This window comes from Prionailurus viverrinus, chromosome B3, assembly GCF_022837055.1.
Source record: "Prionailurus viverrinus isolate Anna chromosome B3, UM_Priviv_1.0, whole genome shotgun sequence".
Classification (NCBI taxonomy): domain Eukaryota; kingdom Metazoa; phylum Chordata; class Mammalia; order Carnivora; family Felidae; genus Prionailurus; species Prionailurus viverrinus.
This window is the reverse complement of record NC_062566.1, coordinates 50,785,958-50,810,950: the sequence shown is the minus strand read 5'-3', so window position 1 is coordinate 50,810,950 and position 24,993 is coordinate 50,785,958. Positions and strand designations below refer to the sequence as shown.

The 24,993-nt window shown below is 39.7% G+C and overlaps 1 protein-coding gene across 2 annotated transcripts in view; it reads right to left on the bottom strand.

The window, feature by feature from the left end:
• FBN1 (fibrillin 1) overlaps positions 1 to 24,993 on the bottom strand; it is a 234,540-nt gene that overhangs the window by 94,638 nt on the left and 114,909 nt on the right. For both annotated transcript variants that reach the window (XM_047862765.1, XM_047862766.1), the window contains 8 exons: positions 22,380 to 22,505; positions 16,773 to 16,931; positions 12,154 to 12,333; positions 11,380 to 11,520; positions 9,571 to 9,690; positions 6,598 to 6,723; positions 4,817 to 4,939; positions 1,470 to 1,592 (listed from right to left, as the gene is read on the bottom strand). In XM_047862765.1, the coding sequence (XP_047718721.1) occupies positions 1,470 to 1,592; positions 4,817 to 4,939; positions 6,598 to 6,723; positions 9,571 to 9,690; positions 11,380 to 11,520; positions 12,154 to 12,333; positions 16,773 to 16,931; positions 22,380 to 22,505 (1,098 nt within the window). The remainder of the gene's footprint in view (positions 1 to 1,469; positions 1,593 to 4,816; positions 4,940 to 6,597; positions 6,724 to 9,570; positions 9,691 to 11,379; positions 11,521 to 12,153; positions 12,334 to 16,772; positions 16,932 to 22,379; positions 22,506 to 24,993) is intronic.

Sequence of the window (24,993 nt, the reverse complement as noted above, 5' to 3'; positions counted from 1 at the left end):
CTTTATTTAGCCATCGTCCCTGTTCTAACGCACAGAAAATGCCTCTGGTCTTAGGTCTCAACAGAAAGAGACAAACCCACACAAACTGCATTCAGCTTCCAAGCACTGGAAACCAGTTGTCAGACTCTTTCAGTTTTCTAGGGACTATCATGGTGTACCCAACTGTGAGACTCTTAAATGCTGAGATTATATCTCATTCATTTCTGTCTTCCCTAGACCTGCACAGAGAAGGAGCTTAATACAGGTTAAGTTAATGATGGGTGACCAGTGACTCCCCTTATGATAAATAAGATCTTTATTAGAAGTGTGGTCTACCTCAAAATAAACATGCAATTATTGAATGTTTGAATTAAATGTACTTTCAAAACGGAGGAACTTTAATCTATAGAAGGTTCATTATACAAATCTCTGGACATTGGCTTACTAAGTAGTGTCATCTTTACCAACAGGGAGGGAGGTTCCAGCTATGCCCAATTCTCTCCCAATTCAAAGGGTTTACTGACTGCCGTTCTTAAAAATAATTTGGGTTGGGGCGCCTGGGTGGCGCAGTCGGTTAAGCGTCCGACTTCAGCCAGGTCACGATCTCGCGGTCCGTGAGTTCGAGCCCCGCGTCAGGCTCTGGGCTGATGGCTCAGAGCCTGGAGCCTGTTTCCGATTCTATGTCTCCCTCTCTCTCTGCCCCTCCCCCGTTCATGCTCTGTCTCTCTCTGTCCCAAAAATAAATAAACGTTGGGGGCGCCTGGGTGGCGCAGTTGGTTAAGCGTCCGACTTCGGCCAGGTCACGATCTCGCGGTCCGGGAGTTCGAGCCCCGCGTCAGGCTCTGGGCTGATGATTCGGAGCCTGGAGCCTGTTTCCGATCTGTGTCTCCCTCTCTCTCTGCCCCTCCCCCGTTCATGCTCTGTCTCTCTCTGTCCCAAAAATAAATAAATGTTGAAAAAAAAATTAAAAAAAAATAAATGTTGAAAAAAAATTAAAAAAAAATAATAATTTGGGTAAAATTCATATCTATTTCTCAATAAATTTCAAACTTTTTATAAAGCTGCACAAAAATATTACATAGGTTTCCTGATTATCCATATCCTCCTTTGTATTCTATACTTCCCTTTGGACATTTAATTCTCTACCTGAAAATGTTCACTATGAGATAATGAGCATATATAGGCCAATTTCAAAGACCACTGTCAACAATGGAAGGTTGGAGAAAATTGAGGACATCTACATGATTAGAAAAGAAAAGGGGGAAGGAGAGGTGGGGACTCCCCTGGTTTTCATTTATGTCAGTTCATCTTTCTATCTCCTAAATTAATATCCAGCTTATGCAAGAAGAGAACTGATATTGTTGGTGTGTTCCCCCACAAGTATTAATTATGTCATATCTGTTACAGTAGAGTGCATTTGTCATTGGTGGGATTTATTGGTCCACGGAGGGTGGATCTCTACCATCCATCTAGTCATGGCGTTATCTTACCAACACACACACGTCCATCCAGACCCACAGCCAGTCCAGGAAAGCATTCACATCTGTAGGAGCCATCAGTATTGACGCAGCGTCCATTCATGCAGATGCCAGGTGTTTCACACTCATTAATATCTGTGGTGGGGAAAAGCACTTATTAAAAATGGAGTGACATTTACATGAAACCACAACATGTCTACAATTCTTTTACAACACTTGAAAATGGGGAAGATAGAAAATGACATGCAGCAAAAATAAAAGCTCAGTGAGATGCATTTCATTGCCCTTTGAAAGAACAGTAACAAAAATTGACACCGACTATGTGAGCTTTTTTTTTTTTAACCACAGGAAAAGCCATTTCAACAATACTCTCCTGAGATTTTTTTAAATCCAAAATAAGAATCACAAAGGCAAAAACAGAATTGAAGAAAGGAGGAAAGTGAAGCTAAAAGACAAAGGTCCTGGTGGAACGTTTCACATGGCAGTTCTTCTAGGACTGTCAGAAATCTGGCTTGATAATGGACTGCAACTTTGACCTGGGCAGGAAGCTTCTCTGTTTAGCATCCAACACTCAGACTGGCGTCCATTCCAGTATCACTCACATCTTAGCACTCTGAGATGACTAGCATGGCATTAAGAGATACAGAACTAAAACCCTGATGGAACACTATAGAAAAGAAACAGAAAAGGAATATAGAAGATTTTGGTGGCCATTTCTGGCCAACAATAGCACTAAGCCATTGGAGCTCAGCAGAGAAAAATCTTTCTAAGTATTACATATATTTTATAGTATCACATGTATATATTTAGGGAGGTATGGTAAAATACTTTATTGGGCACATACTAATAATAGCAAAGATTTTTCCCCTTTAATATGGGGAAGTAGAAGTGGTACCAAAATTGTGTTTTGGAAAACATGTAACACGTAGAAGTAAGTCATTTTATAACTACTCCTTTTATAATATACAGCTAGTGTATCTAACTATTTCCTTTTTTCTGACCTTAAAAAGGCAAATTGAGACTGAAACACCTCTACATTTTACTTAGCTTGTGTTATTTGGCACAAGATATATTCAGATGATCCAAGATTCCGTGTACAGATTGTGTTTTAAAACAGCAGTTATATTTAAATACATGAAATCGAATTGGTTCAGTTATTCAGGTCACCTTTTTGTTCAAGCTGAGATCTACAGTAAAAAGGTGACAGCTATAGCCTGCAAAGTGACACAAAGGCTTTTTAATGAGGACAACAGATGTTACACGGACCGAGAGGGTCTGTGGCCCAAACTTTCAGAGAGTGATTGGGGAGGACATGCTGTTCATCAGATTAGTTAACTGTAGAGACTAAATTAGCATTGTTTATTCTAGATTTGGATAGTCACATCTTTGTGGCCTCAGAACTAAATACTCAGCTCTAAGAGAAAATCTTATCCAATGATGTCAAGAGAAAAGCTACAGAAAAGAAGAAATTCACCATACAACAAATTTCTTTCTTTTTTCTTTATTCTAGTTTCTATTTCTAGTTTGAATATTCCAAATACTTTACTGGTTACAAACATTTGCAAAACCTAGTTTCATCTATGAAGTCATAGTGTCTTCTGAAATAATTACATCAGCATTATCTATTGGCCATACCTCATACTGAGAAGTTGTGGCCGGGGTCACTGGCAGCCTATAGGCACTGAAAATACATTTTAGCGTGCTCTGTGGATTAGCAAAAGGAGTATGTGTTCTTGTAAAAGGTCTTCACACAAAGGGGCTTTCACATTTCCTTCTGTTATTTTGTTTGGAAGCCTAATTCCAAATATTCCAGCAACCATTCCCTTCCCCTTTCTTTTTCACTTGTACAGCACTTAATCTGCACAATTTGGCACTTTGTTGTATTCTGTTTTACATTGTAGAATTCTACATTCTACATTCTATGTGTTGGTCTTGTCTTCCAAACTATATGTTCCTCACAGCACAAGACTCAAAAGTACAGAAACCTATTTCCCATTTCAAGTTTTAAAAATTCAAATGTTTTCTCTTGCTATGAAGACAGATTTGCACAATATTAAGAACCACTGAGGTGAAGGTCATGGAGAATGTAGGTAAACAACCAAGGGATAGAAGCTCTTTTAAGCCTAGGGAAAATGCACATCTTGCCAACGACTTAATACAAGGCTTTCTTCCATAACACCTTTACCAAAGCTGTCTACCAGAGGAATCTGGAGAAGAGGCATCATAGGACTTTATCTGCTTTCTCAATCTTGAATAGCTCAACACTCAGCACTTCTCCACCTGAAACTATGAGCTGAAGGCTTTGAGTGCAGCATGTTCACAGATTTTCTGGATGTTTGGATATGAGGTTCCTTGAGAAGTATGGTTTCAATGCGGATCTTGGACCCAAGTGCAATGATAACTCATCCCTGACCATGTAAGGCAAGAGACACTAAGCACAAATTTATTTTGATGACTCTTCTTAGAACCTGAATTTTCAATAGTACAAATAAAAATCTTCATTTTTGTGGGGCACCGGAGTGGCTCAGTTCGTTGAGCATCCGACTTCGGCTCAAGTCATGATCTCGCAGTTTGTGAGTTTGAGCCCCACGTTGGACTCTGTGCTGACAGCTCAGAGCCTAGAGTCTGCTTCGGATTCTGTGTCTCCCTCTCTCTCTGCCCTTCCCCCACTCACGCTCTGTCTCTGTCTCTCAAAAATGAATAAACGTTAAAAAAATTTTTTTAAAAATCTTCATTTTTGTTTCCATACCTAGAACAATGAGATTATTTCAAGAGCTACCAAGCTAAACAATGGCTCTTGGTTTTAGTTTATTTCTTCTGCTTAATTCTATTTCCCTTTATGCGTATTGTGACTTGATAACACCTAAATAAGTCGTCCATCAAAAACTTTCTGTTTCTTAAGATAATCTGAAAGGAACTATGGAGAAGAGATCAATGCAATAAGAGTATACATTATTGTGTTCAGGTGAAGTTGTGTAAGAGGTGGCAAATGACAGCCATCGAAAAACCTAATTACCATTTATTTCCCAACTCCAAGTTAGAAGAATAACTCAGCTTATTTACAAGGTTACTCATATTTGTTGGTGCACCTACTGTTAATTCAGCTTCTCATTCATTTGCAGTGTAGCCTTTCAGGTTCCTTTGGAAGATCTCAAATACCCTTTCTGAAATAAGAACAGCCATCTTAAGCATAAACTATAGCTCTCTGGATGGCTGGACTTAAGAAGGATGTCCACTTAGGTTTCTCAAGCCAGAATTAGGAATACTTTAAATGGGAAGAATCAAGAAGGAAAAGTGGTACCTCTAAGCAATATAGAAAGGAAAAAAAGCAGGAGAAGGATATGATTTACAGCACAAACCTTTGCAATAACGCCCATCTGATGCCAGCTGAAACCCAGGTTTGCAAATACATTTAAAACTGCCATCTTCATTGATACACATTCCATTAAGGCACATGTTCCTTATGCTGCATTCATCCATATCTGAAAAAATACAGAGGATGCATTTTCTTATGACCAGAAGAGTAAGCTTACAGAAGCCAACCTGAATCAATAGAATTCTTTTCCTTCACATTTCTTTTGTTTTTTGTTATTGTAGTCTAAGGCTAATTTTCTTTATGGCATACAAGAAGGGCCATGTAAAATATGTATTCTTAAGTTCTCAATTTTTGACATATTCATGCAAATTATAGGGCCAAATTTATTTTCTGACATACTATATATATACTGAATGTATACACATATACATTTACATAGATTTGAAATTCATATATAATAACATATATAAAACTTCATGTATGTATGTGTGTGTATAGATATAGATATAGATATAGATATAGATATGAATTTGACTCAATGGAAGCTACCAAGACTTTTTTAAAAAATATCAGTTTACAAACTAAAAAGTGTATTAACAATCTTATGGCTATATTTACTTCAGAGATACTAATTCTAATATATTGAAAAATAAAAACAAAAAGCAAAACTAAGAATGATGGAACTTGAAATACATTTTGTTCATCTCCTGATTTCTTATACAGCAGAAACCAGAAGACAGCTTAAAGTCTGAAGCAGTTTTAAATAGAGGTAAGAAAAAAATGTATTTTTAAAATACAAGACTTGACTATGGAGTATAGCTATGTTAGTTAACCTTTAGGATTTGGTGATCATAAGGTTATTTCTTTAAATTAATCAGAATGTTATTTTATTTAATACTACAGCTGTCTTGGGGGAGGTACTTGCTCTTCTAGACATGGTGTGTTTTCACTTACAGGCTTTAGTCAGGCCAATGTAATTTATGATTTTTTTTTCTTTTTTTTAAACAGGATTCTATCCCAACCAAGAATTCTGGCATTAAGTCTTTGAGTTGAATCATTGAGATAATATTCTGCCAAAAATGTTTCTAAGAACAATTTTGAAATTCTTTTAATGTATGAATAGATTCTTGGGATCTTTCCCAAAGATGTTGGGAAAGACGATAAGAAGCATTCTTCATTTTTTGCTAAAGGTCTAAGTAGTGGAAACTCATCAATAATGTTCATATTTTCAATTAAAAAAAAAAGTGGCAGGGGAAAAAGACAAAATGTTTGAAACAGCCCAATTCAAATGAGGTGATTAATTCAAGAGGCAATATAGCTGGTTTTCAGTAGTCAATGTTTCATACAAATTTTACATTTTCAGGTCCTTAATAGTATTTTATTACTAGACAGATACTTCAAACACAGAGACTATAAATGACAAAAAATATATGGCCTATATGAACTATACTTCAATTAGAAAAAAGAAATATATGAGGTTAGGTGTGTCCTATTAAAAAAACCCATGTACAAATTCTGATTGTATAAAATTAGGAAGTAACGATTTATGCTATAGAAGTTTTATTATCACTAGGGATCGATCTCTCAAGGACAAGCTCTCCTTATATATTTGAAATGTTATTTGACTCACAGAAATGTAATTAAAAGTACGAATATTGTTGAAAATTATGCTTGCCTCCCCCATAACGATCTGTGAAATATATTTGCTGCTTTGACCTTTCACTCAATGTTTGGCTTGGTCTTGTTAGAGACTTCTGATTGGAACTGCAATGGAAAATGGGGATTCATATTATTACACCGCTCTTACTGTCATACTGGTATTACCTTCACAGTTCTTCCCATCGCGTGTAACATGAAAGCCCGCATTACACACACAATGGAAACTGCCATCTGTGTTGATGCAACGTCCGTTATTACAGATACGGCCATTCTGCAAACATTCATCGATGTCTAAGATTAAAGTTAAGACAGAAGAAACAGCTTCACTTGGCGGACTCAAAATTATTTTATTTCTCCCTCCCTCCATTCCAAACCCATCTCCAAACTTGATATCCAATATTAAAATGATTAATTAGAGTTTGCAAGACGTGACAGAAAGACTGCCAACATAATAGCATTTGATCTAACTCTAAGTTCTAATTAGACCCCTTAAATCTCAGTTGTATATACAAAATTTGTCTTCACCATTTTCCTAGCTAGTTCAATGAGCCAGTATATATCATCATTTATATTAAACTTTGGCTGGCATCTTTCAACACATGCTCAAAAAGGCAGATCTCATAGCTACATCAGAACAATAAAACAAAAGTCCTATTAAAAAAAAAAGTCATTCCATCTAAAAACCAGCAATCACATGACTGAAATGTTTACCTTTCTTATGGCAGTCCTGGTCCAAGTATAGTTTTCTTGTTTATATATTCTTAGTTTCTTTTATAACCTTATAAGCATTTATAGCAAATAAAATATGAGGGCACCTCTACTTCTTTGTGTTGTGTTTCATATTACACCAAAGTAAGCAATGGAGCTTGATATGCAAGTGTTAAAAAGGACAATAACTCGAATAACCTATATCTGATCGCTCACTTAAAGATTAATGATTAATTCAAATTGGACAACACGGTGCACTGGATTATCTGTTCCCCTCAGTTTCTAGGCTAGATACCTGGAGGAACACCAAGGAGGATGAATACACACTGCCTTGTCTCAAGAGCATGTAATCTTTGCCAGGCTTATTCCCCAGAAGACAGATACCAGGGAACTGTGTAATAGAGGACTGGGGCCGAACTATCTGTGCAGAGTTGAGGTCACATGTGCCTACGCATAAGCACCCTAAACATCCTCTGGACGACAAGAATGTGCATTCATGGCATATTGCTTACTCTGTCTACCCTGCGTCTGCACGCTGTCTTGTGGTTGACCCTCAGACGCACTTTCTTTCTGGGCAGATCCAGCCGTGGTTTCCACACGAGTCATTGGACTAGCTGAGGCAGTCTGGGCTTTTCTTCTGTCTGATCTTTGTGCCAACAACCTACGCTCTTTTTCTCTCTCATTTATTTCTTAATCCTTGCAAAAATCTGACTTGCTCCGCACTCCAAAAAATAGTAAAAGCCACATACTCTTGAGCAGAATTTTTTTAGGGTTCTATAATCTTTTGAAGCCCAAGGATAAAATAAACAGCATACAGAGTTCAGCATTTTCTCTCCTCACTATTATCAGAACACCGCTGGGCTCCCCACTGCCTCACAAGATCAACTGAAAGCTTGCCATTAAAAGTTCTCTACCGTAGTTCCGTCTCTTCCGCCCCCTTCTCTTCAGTCTGTCATGTACTTCTCCTCAGCTAAGTACACAGTCTTTCTGTTTTGTGGCAACTTGCATCTACCCCAAAATGTGAGTATGTCATCAACTTCTTATGTTTGAGATAAGCTTAGCACTAGGCTCTTGAGGAAGACAGTGTTTGAGGCTTTTAGGTAATCCTCAGTCTCTAGTAAATTAAGTCTCAGAGCGATAACACCACTCATCTACTCCAGCTGGCCCTTGCCCCAGCTGAGTGCTCTCAATAATCTTTTCTCTTTGCTTATTTCATAGTGCAGTCTTCTAGACATTGGTTTCAGTTTATTCTCTATATTGCAAAATGCCTTTTACACTGTACATGCTAATTATTGAGCATATTAAATATTCTGTTAAATATTTAAACTATCCTTATCTATATTCATTAAGTAGGCCATTAATAGAAATACTAGCAGGTGGACATGCTGTGCTCTGGTTTCTTCTGCTCTAAACTGCCATTTACAGGTAGTGTATTAAAATATACCAATGGCAAGAAATCTCTAAGCCTGAATCACAATCAAAGATCCTGAAACCAGTCACCGATAAAAATAAAAACTGTATGACTTCAACTCAGGTGAAGAGATTTTACTTAAAAAAAAAAAAGACAAATAAAACTAACTCTTACTAATGGCTGGCAATTTTTTTTAATTGATACAAACCTTCTGACCTTTCCTTGTATTTAATTTTAACACAGAATTCTCTTCCTTTTATCTGGCTTTAGTGACCAGTGAAATACCTCATTCAGTGCCAAATTTATAGAGACATAGATATTTGAGTTTCCTGAGGGTTGAAAGAACATCTTACTTGTTTCTGTTGCAGAAACAGTATATCAGTCATCCAATAAAAGGCATATAGGATGACATAATAAATTAACAAACCTGAAGGGAAAATTCTGTGAACAAACACTTATAGTAGTGCTTCCCAAACTTTAAAGTGCTTATGGATCACTGGGGGATCTTGTTAAAAATACTGATTCTGACTTAGTAGGTCTGAGGTCAGACCTGAGATTCTGTATTTCCAATCAGCTTCCAGGCAATGCTGCTGCTGACCACATGAATAAGAAGCAAGAAGTCACAGACTCCTTCCTTATACTTTAGATCATTCCATTAAGAAATCAGTCACATACAATTTCACCTGAAACTTTCCTCAGTTTCTGTGTCAGCAAAGGACAACCCCATTCCCTAGTTCTAAGATTAAAAATTAAGAGGCAATAGTGATGAGGCAAAAAAGTAGTGAAAATAAGATATGCCCACAGGAACAGATGCATCTTTTAAAATGATTTGGATCTCCGCCAGATTTTATGACGCTATCCTTCTGAGTGACAATATCTGGAGTTGAGTGCAAAAGGCAACAAGCCTATTAGCCTCTCCTGGCCAGGGTTATTCAAACTCTGTTAAATTCCTTCGAAGCAAACCTTTTATTTAGCATATATGTCCCCTTAACTTAGCATGTTCCAAGCTAGGACCATACCTCGGCACTCTGTCCGGGTGAGTGTGCTCTGATAGCCAGGCCGGCACTGACAGGTATATGAGCCCTGGTTATTAATACATTCTCCACCAGCACAAGGGTTTTTCTCACATTCATCAACATCTGCAAAATACAGTATATTTCAGTAAGAAATTAGAGAGCAATAACTCGCACCTTTAAGACCATTTTATTGGTTTCCTTTACATGTTAAAACACTTTCCTTTTCAGAAATAAATAGCATAATGAAAAGGATCTTTTTTCTTTCTACTACAATGTATCATGCCACAAGCCACTTGAAAACCAGTTGAGCAGTTAAAGTGTATTGTTTCCCTGTGTCATTTTTCAGAGGAAAATGCCAAACACGTAGCAACTCAACGCTCCAAGCTAATAAACATTTTCTCTTCCTTGAGTTTGGCCTAAGGGAATTAAACAGACTAACATTTCAGAAATGGCTTCTAGGCAGAATTCTGAGTATCTCCTGAAGCTCTATTTTTCAGTCAAAAGGGGGTCTCACCTTATCTAAGCATCTCTTGTTGAATTCCACTGAGAACATTAGAACAAGACATGAAACACACCATTTGAAGAGTTATTCTCACTGACCACAGAGTCCACCTCCCAACCCAGAGAGGCTCCCACTAGTTTTACAGTTGTTTAGAACTATCAGTATATTTAACAGTGAACTGGTTTATATCCCCCTATTTGTAAAGATGAGGAAACTAAGGTTTTTGGAAGATAACCCACCCACTCACCCAGAGTCACAAGTTTTTTGCCGCAGGTGTGTCCCCTCCCCCCCACCACGGGGGGCTACGTGTCCCCTCTTCCACCCAGTTCTGGATGACTTCTATGGACTGAATGACTCTCTCCTAGTGTGTTGCTAGAAGGGGCATTAATGTCACCAGGAAACTACACAGTGTGAGAAACTAAGAGCTCCTTATTTCTGCCTGATTCATAATGATAGAATTAGACTTTATAACAGAACTAAGAAAGGGACTTATTTTTAAAAATTAGATGGCAATTGGGTGTTCTTTTCCAATCTAACAAATGAATTATTCTTTTGTTACATTTCCTCCTTTTGCTGGCTTAAATGACTTGTCAACAACTCAAAGTTTCTTTTCAGTTTTAACGACTTTTCAGTTTTAGAGACAATTGGTGAGTTATAGCCATTTAAGTTAGTAAAATGTGCAAAATTTTATAATTTGGGGACAGTTTTAATGCTTTATTTTAATGGTCAGACTTTTGATGAGATGGCTTAATATGAAGCTACCAGCAATGACTTCAACATATTTTATGACAAAGGTTAAAAGTCCCTATAGTTGGCGGAATAGTACCCCTCCCCAAATATGTTCATGTCCTAATCTCCAGACCTCTGAATATGCTACATGGCAAAGGGGAATCAAGGTTGCTAATCAGCAGATCTCGAGATGGGGGAGCCTCCTGGGTTGTACAGATGGTCCCTGTGTAATCACAAAAGTTCTTAAAAGCAGAAGAGGGAATTAGAAGAGAATTCAAGATGTGAAGATGCTATATCACTGGCTTTATAGAGGAGGGGACCATCATCTAAGGAACACAGATGGCCTCTAGAAGCTGGAAAAGGCAAAGAAATGGATTCTTTCCAAAAGGAACACAGCCTTGCCGACATCTTGATTTTAGCCCAGTTATTTTAGTCCTCTGTTGGACTCCTAACATACAGAACTACATTTTAAGCCACTGACTTGGAGCTGATTTGTTACAGCTGCCACAGGAAACCCATATAGTCATGGGACAGAATTGTGATAGCCTCTCAGAGCAGACCTAACCATATGTATCACATACCAATGCACTCCCCGCGGAGGTCCAGCTGGAATCCTTTGTTGCACTCACACCGGTAGCTCCCAGGAGTTGGAATGCAGCGTCCATTTTGACAGAGATAGCGAAACAACTGGCAGTAATCAGTGACATTGACTGGCAGCACCCCTAAAGGAATAACATGAAACCCTATTGAAATCATTTATAACTAGGACATCTTTAATCAGCACCTAACCCACTAACAATGAGCAAGATGCTAAAACATAAAGGAAGGAAACACTCTTTGGGCAAAGATCATCTGGGGCAAATAAACCATATTTCCATGACCGCTTACAGAGATCACCTGTAGCCAGGTCCTGCAGCCTCACAGTAGCCTACTTCTCCCTACCTCTACCTCTTTTCTGCCTAGCTCTCAAGCCTCCAGTTTGGGTAAATGACAAAGGCAAACAGTTCTTGGAAATTACTTGCAAAGCTGCTTTGCATTATATAAAACTCATTGTATATACCTCCTCTATGACTTCACCCTGTGAATCAGATTTAAATCTCTCCCATAACTAGCTAACTAACTGTCCTACAGTTGACTCAAAACATCAATAACAAAAGGACATTAATCAGGATGATGAAAGCTATTTTTCTCTATGAAATAGGCATATTAAGAAACTTACATACAACACTCTGTAAACCAAACAGTAAATCTAAGAATTGACATGCTAATTTAATGACCAAATCAGCATTAAAAACAACAAAAAAGTTAACTTGGTTAACGTAAGAAAAATAACCAGATGACTTTTGACTCCTTACTTGGTGGTTCCCGAGATGGGTATGGATATTCCACTGGTGGTCGAGGGACTGGTACTGGAGGTCCAGGAGGATAGCCAGGAGGAACAGGGTGAACTGGAGGAATGGGGCCAAGGGGTGGGGAAGGATATCCTGGTCTCTCAGGAATTACCAAAGGGATGGAGCACAGCTTGTTGAAATCCTCTGGAAAAGCATGACACAACAGAACACAAAAGCTGAGCTGCAGTGTACCTCATAGGCCCGCGGAAGACACCTTTATGTTTCAGAGCAGCTTTAAATAAAATCAATCGCGAAACCACATAGATCAATTGGAGAAAAGGGAAAAAGCCAACTGGCTTCATTCCCATCTTAATAGCTATAGTCACTATTAGGAACAGTAATTCAAAACAAAAAACAAACCCCCCAGAGTATGTACCACATGCCTCTCCCAAAATTTAAGGAGTCTTTACCTATGCCACGGTTCACTTCAAGGAACAATCAAATGCCACCTTCTCCATTCCATCCCATTTATGGACCCCACAGAGCTCTAAAAAGCATGCTAAAAAGCCTGGATTTTATTTTATGTGAAATGGCAAGGCACTGGAACTCTTCAGACTAATGTGGGATGTAATCAACTGAACATTTTCAGAAGATCGATCTTGCTGATACATGGAGAATGTGCTAAAGGGAGGCAAGGCTGTTACAGAAGACTAAGGGCAAGAAAACAATGGCTGGACATGGGAGGCAGTGATGGGACTGGGCAGAAGTGAACAGATTTGAAGCATATTTTAGAAATAAGTGAGTAGTACTTCATGAAGGAGTAAATGTTAGAGCGGAGGGAACAGGAAATCAAGAATGACATAGTCTTCTGGTTTAGCAAACGGGTAGATGTTGGTGACATTTACCTAAATGGGGAAAACTGCAATGGAAACAGGTTTGGTGGATACAGGCCAATTCCATTTGAACATACGAATTTTGAGATGTCAGACATCCAAGTAGATTTGTCACACAGCAGCTGTGTAAGAGAGTTTGAAGCCTAGAGAAGAAGTAGGGGCTAGATAGAAGTTTTGCAATTATCGGTAGATAGGTAGTATTTAAAGCCCCAGGGATGGATGTGGAAACTGAAGAGAAGTGTGTGCAGAGAGCCCTGAGGAATATCTATTTGTAAAAGACAACAAAGTGTTGAAGCAGCAGCACCCCACAGGGCAGAAGGGATACTGGGCGGGGGGAGGGGGGCGCGGTATGTGTGTGTCCAGTGTTAATGCTACATAATGATTCCCTGAACTAGTATACCTGAGTTAATCAACTATTTTCCTCTGACTTCACATATACACTGTATTCCTCTTTCTCACAATGCCAGGTCTTTATCAGAATAAATCCTCTTTAGATTTGTGACCCTTTTTTTTTTTTTCTGAGCTTCCCAAAAGGTGTTTTAAAACAGTAGTCAGGTTTCCAGGGATGTATTTACTTAACTACTAGTACATTTTCATGTTTCCTACAAATAGCCATATCTTGTTATAGTTCGCCTTTATATGTAAATTAACGATGTGATTTTTTAAATTTCTTTCTTCTCTCTCTTTTGCCAGAATGTTAACAATTTTATTATCACTGCCACACAAGGATACTCCCATTGATACTTTCTATACTAGTTTTATCCAGTAGCAGAAATTAGGTTAATATCAGTCTTTTCCTTATGGACTAAATCTGACTTATTCTAAGGCACTGTAATAGGTCTTATGGAAATACATTCCTGTTTCAACTTCATGGGAAAACCTGCCAATTTACAAGCGGCTAAATATACCTAGCTACCATGTACTCTGTTGTTATTTATTGGTCCTTTACTAAAATATCTTCAATCCCATATGATATTTCCAATTCAGGTTAAGTTTACGTTTTTAGAGAATTCTATTACTGCATTTAATTATTGTTTATCTGTAATATTAACCCACAGATTCTGTAGCACTTGACTGCATCTGGAAAGGATTTGTATACTGCTTATGCTTCCCTGAACCAGGAGGCTACAATCCCTCCTAACAAACCACAGTGATCCCTCCCATAGATCTATGGATGCGCCACGTATCATTTCCTAGCTACCAGCTTCCCCCCACATTTCTACTACTAAGACTGTGCCCAGTCTTTGAAGTCAAGAATAATAACTAACTCATAACAAGTCCCACTCTGAATCTAGCCCTGCAAATTCACAGAAGAGGAATTCATTAACTACGTGTTGGATTTAACTGGATAGTAATTACATTAAGGGACTCATTTTTCTTCCAAGCTTCAATTCAGCCTTTTTCTTTAGTCTTTTAGGATTTGTATAAAAGAAGTTGAATAGCTTATCAGGATCTCTGCTAATTAGGTGAGTATATGACTTTAAGCATGCCATGACATTCATCTTAACCTGAGTAGGAAAATTCATCTTAACCTCCCAGTGGGTCCAACTTCCTAACTTTCCCATGAGCCCCTTTGACATTCAGGATCAGCGAACTGCAGCTCGTTTTGTTCAACTGATACCCATCTTTCCTATCTCCATGTAACCTGGAGATGTTACTGATTTTTTTTTTTAACAAGGTGAAAAGCTGACCAGTCTAAAATAATCCTACATGTGTCTATATATACATCACCACTCTCCTTAAGAGCCTAGAGCTCTATAGCATTGCTACCAGAATGTTTGCACAAACAAAACACCCACTTGCAAATCAGCTTTTCTCTGTCAGTCTGCTTTTCCCTGGGCCTATCTTAGATTTGGGGTATTTCAGTGGTACATATGAGAGAGCAGTTCCCTGAAAAGCCACACAGGGGAACAGAACCTTCTGCTCATGTATCCCAAAGTAGGTTTTTAAGCACCTCTACCTGCCCTTCCCTCTCTCCTCTTTTCAAGGCCTCAGCACAGAAAGGAATCTTCACCAGTACTGCTGATTCCTAAATTAACATATATATTTAAAAAGTGATTTTCCTGGTACCCAAGACATGTGTCTTAGTAGAACAGCATGTACTTCTAAACAGTAACTTACTAAATGTTCCCCCTAGTGCACTAAGGACAATGGGCTATATTTTTAGTCCAAAGACAGTATGAAAATCAGACAAAATATACGACTTGTTATACATTAAAATGTATTGAAAGATTCTTATTGCTTCTTTAATCCACACATATAATTCTCAGCAATAAAGAGAAGTTTTAGAGTACATCTGTGAGCAGGTGTAGAATCCATGATAATGGGAAATTTACATTCTGTGTGTAACATTCTACAGTAATCCGTTAACTCTGTTTATCCTTCCCCACCTTGATTTGCTCTGCTAAAACGCTCTGATTCAAACACAACATTCAGGAATCAGATTGGGAAGGAGCTATAACCCCGGTTCTTACTTAAATCTGGTGGGAAAGAGGTCACTTAATAAATTGTTCACTCTACGTGGAAGCCTCCTATGAGGAAGATTTTGCTAAAAATTGTGGAAGTGTTATGAAAGCATCAAGAATATGGGATTATGATAATGAATGAGACCTCCTAATGAGATTTATCAGCTAGTAAAAAGGCAATACATGAACACAAATTGGCACAAAGCAGAGTAGATGGGATTTGTGCCATAGCAACAGTAAAAACTTGGAACACAGAGACAGAAGGCAGCATTTCCAGCTGTGGTTATCTTGGGACATTGAAGAATTAGGTCATATTGGGAATCATGTTAGGATCCTTAACAAACAAGACAGCATTTAACAGGCAAAGTAGTAGAGATAGGAAGTAGGGAGTAAGAACCTCAACTGAGGAGAAGTTTTAGGAAAAAAAGAATATTTGAGTTTAGAAATCTTCAGACTGGCTTCAGGGAAAGCTTGATTGTATAACTTAACTAGAAAGTAAAGCTACCATAAAGAATAAGAATTAAAAGATGAACTGGGGTCAGATTTGAGGACACGAGATGCTCTCTGCCAAGTAGTAAAATTTTATTTTTAAGAAATGGAGTGATTTGGACCACTAGATACTGCCTGAATTCATCCTGGGAAAAATTTTCTGGACATCTTTTCCTACATTTTCCCCAGCCATAATTTTTTTAACCAAACTTCAGATGAGTTATGCTTTGGGAAATGTATACGGCAGCTGTGGATTTCATAGAGACAAGTTAGGAGGCCACTGCAATAGTCCAGACGAGAGAAAATGAGCTTTATGTGGAAATGGAAGGAATATGACAGATGAAAGAGGTATTACAAAGAGAAAAAAAAGTCAACAAGAATTGGCAACAAGCAAGAGGAAAGTGTCAAACGTTAGGGAAGGAGGAAACGTGTATCCAGAGTAACTCACCGAAAGACTCTGAAAGAAGTGAGTTTTATTCAAGTGAGCTTTAAGGACTATTTGAGAGCCAAAAGAAATACAGAATAAGAGAGGACAAGTACTTCTGAAAAGGTTGCTACTTAGCGGTAACAGGCAAGCTAAGGAAGGAGCAGTACCAGAAAACATTATTATTTGTACGGATCTCGATTTTTTACCCAAGTCATTGTCTGGGGAAATTTCCCTGAGAATCGTCTCTTTTATTTTCTGGAATCTTTTTCACTTACCTGGATTTCCACTAGATCTGCATCATGCACATCGTCACTGGGCTTGTGGGGGTAGAACTGGGGATACTCCGCAGATAACTGGAAGGGCTCTTACCTGTTGCTCTGATGGGACACATCTCAGGGGCGACAGTGACCCCTGGAGACCAGCATCGGCCAACATCACAGCAGCACTGCATTTTGGTTATGGACTGCGGCAGTTGGTTAGAACAGCGCCCATTTGCCAGAGCCGTGTAGCAGTATCCAGGGCGTACATCTGTGAGAACAAAGAAGCACAGCCACGCGCACATCACTGGGATGGAACTCAGAACACCCCTCTCCTCCTCCAACACCTCTACGCTTCACACTTGGGCTCTGGCAGGCAGGATGCGCTGACACTCCTGCCTCCTGGGAGGGAAGCGGTGAGCCCTGCTTGGGAACAATACTCAGTCAGAACTCTCTTCGTCTCACACCTTTCGCCCCTACGAGCTGGTGCACTTGGCCAATGTCCCACATTCCATCCCCAAGGTGGGAACGAATGATTACAACCATATGTGCCATAGGAAAAGAGAGACTAAGAAAATCACTGGCAGTGACAGTTAATTAGTTATAAAGACATGTCTCTATACTGAAGGGAGACTGTGTTGTCCTTGGTTTCAAACTACTTAATTCAAGCCACTTTAGGCAAATATTGATATAAATCTATTTTAAAACAACATGAAGTCTGCACTATAGTCTACATTTCTAAAAGATCTTTCTTATTTTTCAGACTAAAACCGTGAGTCAGACTTGCAAGATTTTTTTTTAAAGGAGTGAGCCACTTTGCCGTCAGATCCAATGCTTGTTAATAAAGATTTCCTTTTGTCCTGGGGCCCTAACAGGTTTTATAAGGCACTGATTATTTACAAGTTCAAAATGTACATGATTCCAAGTTCTTAGTCCCATAAGATGTAATGGTTCTTGAAAGATTTTTTTTTTTTTTTTTTTGGCAGAAAGGTATCTTCTCAAAGCAGCACGGGAAGACATATTTCTCTATACCATTTTTATTGGGTTACATCATGTCTGACTGTCATGACAACATTGACACACTGAAGTACAAGTCTAGGCTACCAAAAAGGAGCCTGTGACATAGTAGAAAGCTAAGTGCTTCACGGTGAGGAAGCACCGTGAAATAGAGGCAGCCAGCTAAGTATAGAACATCTTGATCCACCTAACACCTTGAGGATGAACCTCCCTGTAACAAAAGTGAATCACTGCACAGTGATATCCATACACAATAAAGTTGTAAAAAGTACATACTATTTTAAATATGCTTGCTATCTGAAGAAATTAAATGGTAACCACTTTTATAAAATGAAGAATTTTTTATAGTTAAAACTTCACCACTATGTTTCCTGTAGGTCTAAATATTGACCTTCAGGTTTGATCAGAGAAGGTCATACCTATAAATGTCTTCATCTACATCATTCTTAAGAATACAAAGCCATCAAACCTTGAAGGTTACAAGAAATCAATTAAAAATAAAATAAAAAAGGAGGCTAACTTAGACACATATAAATTATTAACATCATAGGAAGAAGGCTACAAAAAAAAACCTAGACAAACCATCAAATAAAATTAGGGATCAGCTTGAAAGAATACAGATTATTTCTGAAAAATACTTAATACTTAGCAGGGAGGCACCAGGGTCGCTCAGTGGGTTAGGCATCAGTCTTTGGCTCAGGTCACGATCTCGCCATTCTTGAGTTTGAGCCCTGTGTTGGGTTCTGTGCTGACAGCTCAGAGTCTGGGCTACTTCAGATTCTGTGTCTCCCCCTCTCTCTGCCTCTCTGCCCCTCCCAGACTCACACTCTGTCTCTCTCTCTCCCTCCTCTCTCTCTCTCTCTCTCTCTCTCAAATATAAACGTTTTAAAAAAAAAAACACTAGCAGGTATTGTGGCCCCAGTTCCTACACCTGCAGTCAGACTAATAGTCTCAACAGAGAGGCAGAGCAAGTTTCATTGCAGCCTGATCCAGGGTAAATGGCCGGAGAGAGGAGGGCAGACAAGATAAGCTCTGTGAAGCTACAGGTGGCACCTTCCCTATGAAGAAGGAGCAATAAAACTTCCTAGTTTCTACTTTTCATTGCTTTAAAGCCACTGATAATTTATATACTCAGGGATTAGTAAATGGAAACCAAACGCTGTTAAGAATAGGAAGAAATGTTCAAAACTGGCTTATATCCCAGTTTCAAATGAATTTGGTGGTCAAAACCCAGTATAAATACTTGACCACAATTTATATATATAATTTTCAGTGTGGGCTATCTTTCGGGGCAAAACTGGGACCTACAGTTGCCAATCGCAAAGTCCTAATGGGCTAATGTCTATTAGTTTGCACATTAACTATGATACTATTTTACTGCCCCTCTGGCTGACTTAGATGTTATATCAGTAGGTTAGAGACTTGATCAAAATGGTGACTGTTGCAGCTAAAAAAAATTACCAGCCATATCTGGGTTGTTGGCAATCTCTGATTTACAAACAGAACCTGCACATACAATAAGCATTTGGCTGATTTCTTGTTCTGCAAGGAGGGCTTTGGTTAAAAATACACATATTTACAATATTTATGATTCGGAATAAAACCTATAGGCTGACAAGTAAAGGAAGGGAAAATATGTGAAAATCAGGAGGCATTTGGAGGAACTGTCCCCTGGGCACACCAGCCTGAAGTTTCCCATGTCATCAGGAAGCAGGAAAGAAACCATTGTATAATGTGGGATCATTCTACCTTGAGGCTAAAGAGTGGCTTTGGGATGATCTGAAGACCTATGGAAGCTGAGGGGGAAGAATGTTAGGATTTGGAGGAGACAAATGGAGGGCAGGAGGAGGCATAGATGCCTTCCTCTATTTTGAATTTGCTCTGGCCAAGACATCTGGCAAAAAGGGGTAGGAAGCTTTCTTCCTTTTTCTCCTTCTGAATCACTTGGCCTTTTCTTTCAGAATGCAGAAGTCACATTCTATCAAAACAAATATATTATGGATTAAATAGGTGTTTGCGGGTCATACTAGCCTATCAATAGGCCTCTCATAACCAATCACTAACATCGTTGTGTCCAACCAGGAGCTAGGAGCTGTGAGGCCCAAACTAGGTACAGGATGTCATCAGGATTCCTGGGAATTGATGAGACAGAACACACTAAGATGAAAAGACTGCCCTACACAAGTTATTATAAAGCACCAAAGCAAGATCACAGAACAAAAAAATAAAATAATACTGCAAAAGCTTACAGGACAAAGGGAGTGATGAGACAGGGAGGTTTGAGAGCCTGAGAATGTGGGGCCAAAGGTAACAGGTGGAATCTCATGCTTAGAAGAAAAGTATCAGGAAGATGTGATATACCACTAGCCACGTGTGGGGTTTTCTATTGGTTAGATTTACTAATTCCAAATAGGCAACCTAAAAGCAAACCTTGGATTTGTTTATAAGTTGGAGACTGTATGTATTTTCTTTTCACTAGGGATATTTGGCAGGGGGGTGGGGCGGCGATGGAGGGTGTCTCTGTGGTTTACCATGGCAGGAAATATCAGCATTAGGGAAGGCCGAAAGGTCACTTGGAGCATTTTATGTAACAAGTTCCTAACTATGGCAACAAACAAAGTACCAAAGAAGAAGAAAGCTTGCTTGCCTATTTACTGTGTCTGGTGTTCACTCCGGAGGGAGCAATGACTGGGTTAGGGACCGTGGGCTGGGGCCCAAGTTGGGATCTCAGCAACTTTACTTCTTAGCTGCTTAAGCAATCGAACCAAATTACTTATGTGGACTCTGTAAACCTCAGCTTCTTCTCATGTTCAGTATGGTTGTGAACATTAAGTCAGATAATTTCCATGATAGCTCACACCTAGGAGGTCACCCATGAATCTTAGTCTCCTCCCCATACCCTACTTTCTTTGTAAATAGTATGGGTATATTTGGTAAAAGTCTTTTAAAAATGTAAACCATCTGATATGTAAATGTGTTTTAATCATTTTAGTATAATTTGGGGCTCTCTTTGAAGGTTAAAAAACACATCTACCTATTTTCTGGCCCAGAAAGAACTTCTGGTTTACCTCTCTGCTAAGCATATCCCTCAGATGTCAAGTGTTAGTTGGGCCAGTTTGGGGAGAAGAAGGAGCTCTGTGGATTGCAGCCGCTGTCCCTTCCCTGCAGTTCCAGTATACGTGGAGAGATCCTGGAAAATCAGGCAATGTGGGCACCACCGTTGTTTCTAAGGAAAAGCCTTATGCCTCCCTCACTGGTTGTACTTATTCAAATGTCAACTAAAGAGACCGCCCTCAGCTTTTATTACATGATTAAGTAAAAAGGAATTGAGAATTTCAAGTGCAACTCTGTTTGGGTCTGAAATTCATGGCTTGTGGTGAGGATGCGAAGCTGAGTGTCTCAGAAAATATGGGCCAGAGACAAACATCAAAAGATAGAATTCGTTTTTCTCCAAGGCCATTGCCATAGGCTTCCTAGCTGTGCCCTAATAATAAGGAAGTACTCATTTTGATATTCAACAAATACTTACTGAGTGCCTACAACATGCAAGGAATTGTGCCAAGAACCACCAGGGATATGTGAGGATAGCAGTTATGTAGGCTTTAAGGACAGCTTACAACTTAACTAGGGAGATAAAAACATACAGACATAAAATGTCCCTAGAAGACCATTTATGAGAAGTATTTCCTCAGGTAAGGGAGAAACCGCTTTCAGGTAAGCTGATCTGGGACATCTTCAAAGACAGAGAGCCCGAGCAGAAGCAGGAAAGGGGGCTTGAGCTGAGAAGAGTATCCTGAGTGGTACAACATGTATGATTAAAGGCATGAAGGAATCAAAACAAATGACCTGTTTGAGGGTGAGAAGCAGGGACTGTGCTGATAAGTCAGCAAGGCTGAGAGAGGTCAGAGAGTGTCTTTAAGTATTAGGCTACACACCTGGAACTTGAACTTTTCTCTAGCAGACTAGACTTTGAGGTAAGTCTTAATAATCAATAAGTCTGACAGTTATCAAACCTATTTTTTAATAACAAAATCCCTTATTTTAATTGATATTTTATGCAGAAGCCTAACACCCCACTGGATAAAAGCAGAGTGTGTGCACATGGGGGGCACTGACTGGGGGGGAGGGGTCCTGTCCCCTTAGTCTCCCCCTTCTCACTGTTCCCCTCTCCCACCCTAGCAGCTCTGGAGACCTTTTCTATACCTGAAGGATCCAAGGGGCACAGACTGAAAACCACTAATTTCCAAATCCTAATGGAAAACTACCAGAGGTTTGTGAGCAAAAGAATTATTTAATCAAAGCACTATTTTAGGAAGATAAATCTGACAAGATAGATTGTAGAGAAGCCAGGAAGCAGGGAGACCAATTAAGAGATTATTGCAAAATTTCAGACCTAAATTAACACAGGTCCCAGGAGACGACTGAAGGTTTGACACTTAACATAACTGCAAAGTTAATTTATAGACCGAGGACATCTGTATGGGCTCCTGGATCATCCCTCTTTCTGGGAGGCAAACATCCTAATACAAGAGGACAAGATGTCTCGTTTCTTTAAGATGGTGCTCCACTGTTTAATGAAATATAAATGTACATTTTACATAAAGTGAGAAATTATTCCCTTTAACAAACGTGTTTAATAAGATGTTCATTAGGGAACTGGTTTGTAGAAATCACTGTTTATGCTGTTTATAATTAAACCTACCTATGCATCTGGTACCATCGGGAGAGGTGTAAAAACCAGGAGGACATTTGCAAAAGTAACTGCTGACCGTGTTTGTACATTCGCCCCCATCACAGATCCCAGGAATGGTGCTGCATTCATCAATATCTGAAACGTAAAGAAGGGGTTACTATTCACAGAATGCAGTATACAACTGTTCATCACCAAGGGAGGTTCAGATGTAACACCAGTCAAACCATGTGCCCAGAAACAGCAATCTTTACAGAATAAAAGCAGCACATGACATAGTCAATTCATTGACTATTGACCCAGTGGGTGCTTCTTCTTTCAACACAGTCTTACCCAAGACATTAGCGCAAAATAAAAGAAACTTGCCCTGTAAAATCTAAAAGTATGTACTGTTTTACCAACTAACTATAGCATGCTAAGATTCCAAATGTCACTTAGTTTAAAATTTTGTTTTCCCTCTTCTCTCCATGTTTTTCACTGAGTTAATCTCCCTTTATATTTATTACTCTATATTCTGCATCAGTTCCTGCATTTCTTTACAATTGGATTTTCCACAAAGCAGATACTGAAATCCTATAGAGACCATGTGGTCTGAGCGCTGAACAAGACTCAGAGACATCTTGGTATTTTCAGGGACACCCAAACTGCCATGATGATGGTTTTCTGCGGGTTTGGTAAGTGAATGGTGGGGGGCACTGGGATGCTTCACCCAGATCTCTCTCAAGGAAGGACTTGTCCCAGTACTGGGGGTGCTATCAGCAGACAGCCTTCAGTTTTCAGCTCCTTCCAGGACTGCCTGAGCTGTGGAGAGCCATCTCAGCCCGGACTCCATGCTTCCCATGAGCCCAAACCCAGTGACTAATCATGGAGAACAGGAAGATGGTGGTCTGGTCATCTGCACCAGTGGGGAAAGCTCTGAAAACCACTGAATACCCTGTGGGGTCAGCAGAGGCCATAGTTAGAGTTAGCTCTCGGGGCCCGAGGCCAATGGTCTCTTCCAAGGAAGCAGTAAAAGTTCCTTAGGACAAATACAGCCATTTCCTTCAAGGGGAGCTTTTCAAGAACCAGATTCAGACACTGACAGTTGTCAACAGATGTGGCACCAGTGAGGGGAAAAAAAGGAATTGAGAACTTCCTGTTAGGCTAAAAGTAAACTCAGAGCGCATGACCTTGACTCCAAGAGGAGTGGGCTTTCTGCACTCACCTAGGGAGAGGTGCGGTTTGACCCAAGTGCCCTGGGAGTATTGCAATGGCCAGACTACACTGTGGGCACTCAGAAAGCCTTAAATTAAAAAAAAAAAAAAAAAAAAAGAGTATTTCTTCTCTAGTTTAAGTACTGCTCTTCACTTGTAAAACAAAATAGAGTTCTAAGTGGACCAGATTCAAGTGTCTTCTTTTTTTTTTTTTTTTTCAACGTTTATTTATTTTTGGGACAGAGAGAGACAGAGCATGAACGGGGGAGGGGCAGAGAGAGAGGGAGACACAGAATCGGAAACGGGCTCCAGGCTCTGAGCCATCAGCCCAGAGCCTGACGCGGGGCTTGAACTCCCGGACCGCGAGATCGTGACCTGGCTGAAGTCGGACGCTTAACCGACTGCGCCACCCAAGCGCCCCAAGTGTCTTCTGACTCAAGTTCACCCTGTTAGTCAAAAAGGCAGCAGAGACACTGTTTACATGCAGTTTAACCTTTTTAAAACCAAAATCCCCATTCTTCTATGCTAGGCTAGAGGCTAAACCAAACAATATTTCCCTGCTTATATTAGAGTCAATGCTAACATAAACAGCATTGTCATTGTGAAGTTGTATAATGGTAAAGATGTGTATTTCTATTCCGGCAGAAATTTTACTGGAGTCAGTGAAAGTCAGGCTGAGAAACCACGAAGGATGGAGCCTAAGGTTCTAGAACTAGCATAATATCAGAAAGCACATTTTAAGACAGTTCTTTACCATCAATCCTCCTGCATTTATCAGCCACACTCCTACTTAAAAAACAAACAAACAAACAAACAAACAAACAAGCTCAGCCTAGAGGATTCAATAACCCTATTTAAGAATAGAAGAGGATGGGGGCGCCTGGGTGGCGCAGTCGGTTGAGCGTCCGACTTCAGCCAGGTCACGATCTCACGGTCCGTGAGTTCGAGCCCCGCGTCGGGCTCTGGGCTGATGGTTCAGAGCCTGGAGCCTGTTTCCGATTCTGTGTCTCCTTCTCTCTCTGCCCCTCCCCCGTTCATGCTCTGTCTCTCTCTGTCCCAAAAATAAATAAAAAACGTTGAAAAAAAATTTTTTTTAGAATAGAAGAGGATGTATCCCTGTAACACAGAGGTATCAAGAAGAAAACATACCTTCCTCAAAATGTCCCTAAAGATAAATGTCTGAGTCATTAAACTCCTATTGAAGATCATGTGAACAACAAGTGTCTATTAAAAGAAATATTTTTCGGGGCGCCTGGGTGGCGCAGTCGGTTAAGCGTCCGACTTCAGCCAGGTCACGATCTCGCGGTCCGTGAGTTCGAACCCCGCATCAGGCTCTGGGCTGATGGCTCAGAGCCTGGAGCCCGTTTCCGATTCTGTGTCTCCCTCTCTCTCTGCCCCTCCCCCGTTCATGCTCTGTCTCTCTCTGTCCCCAA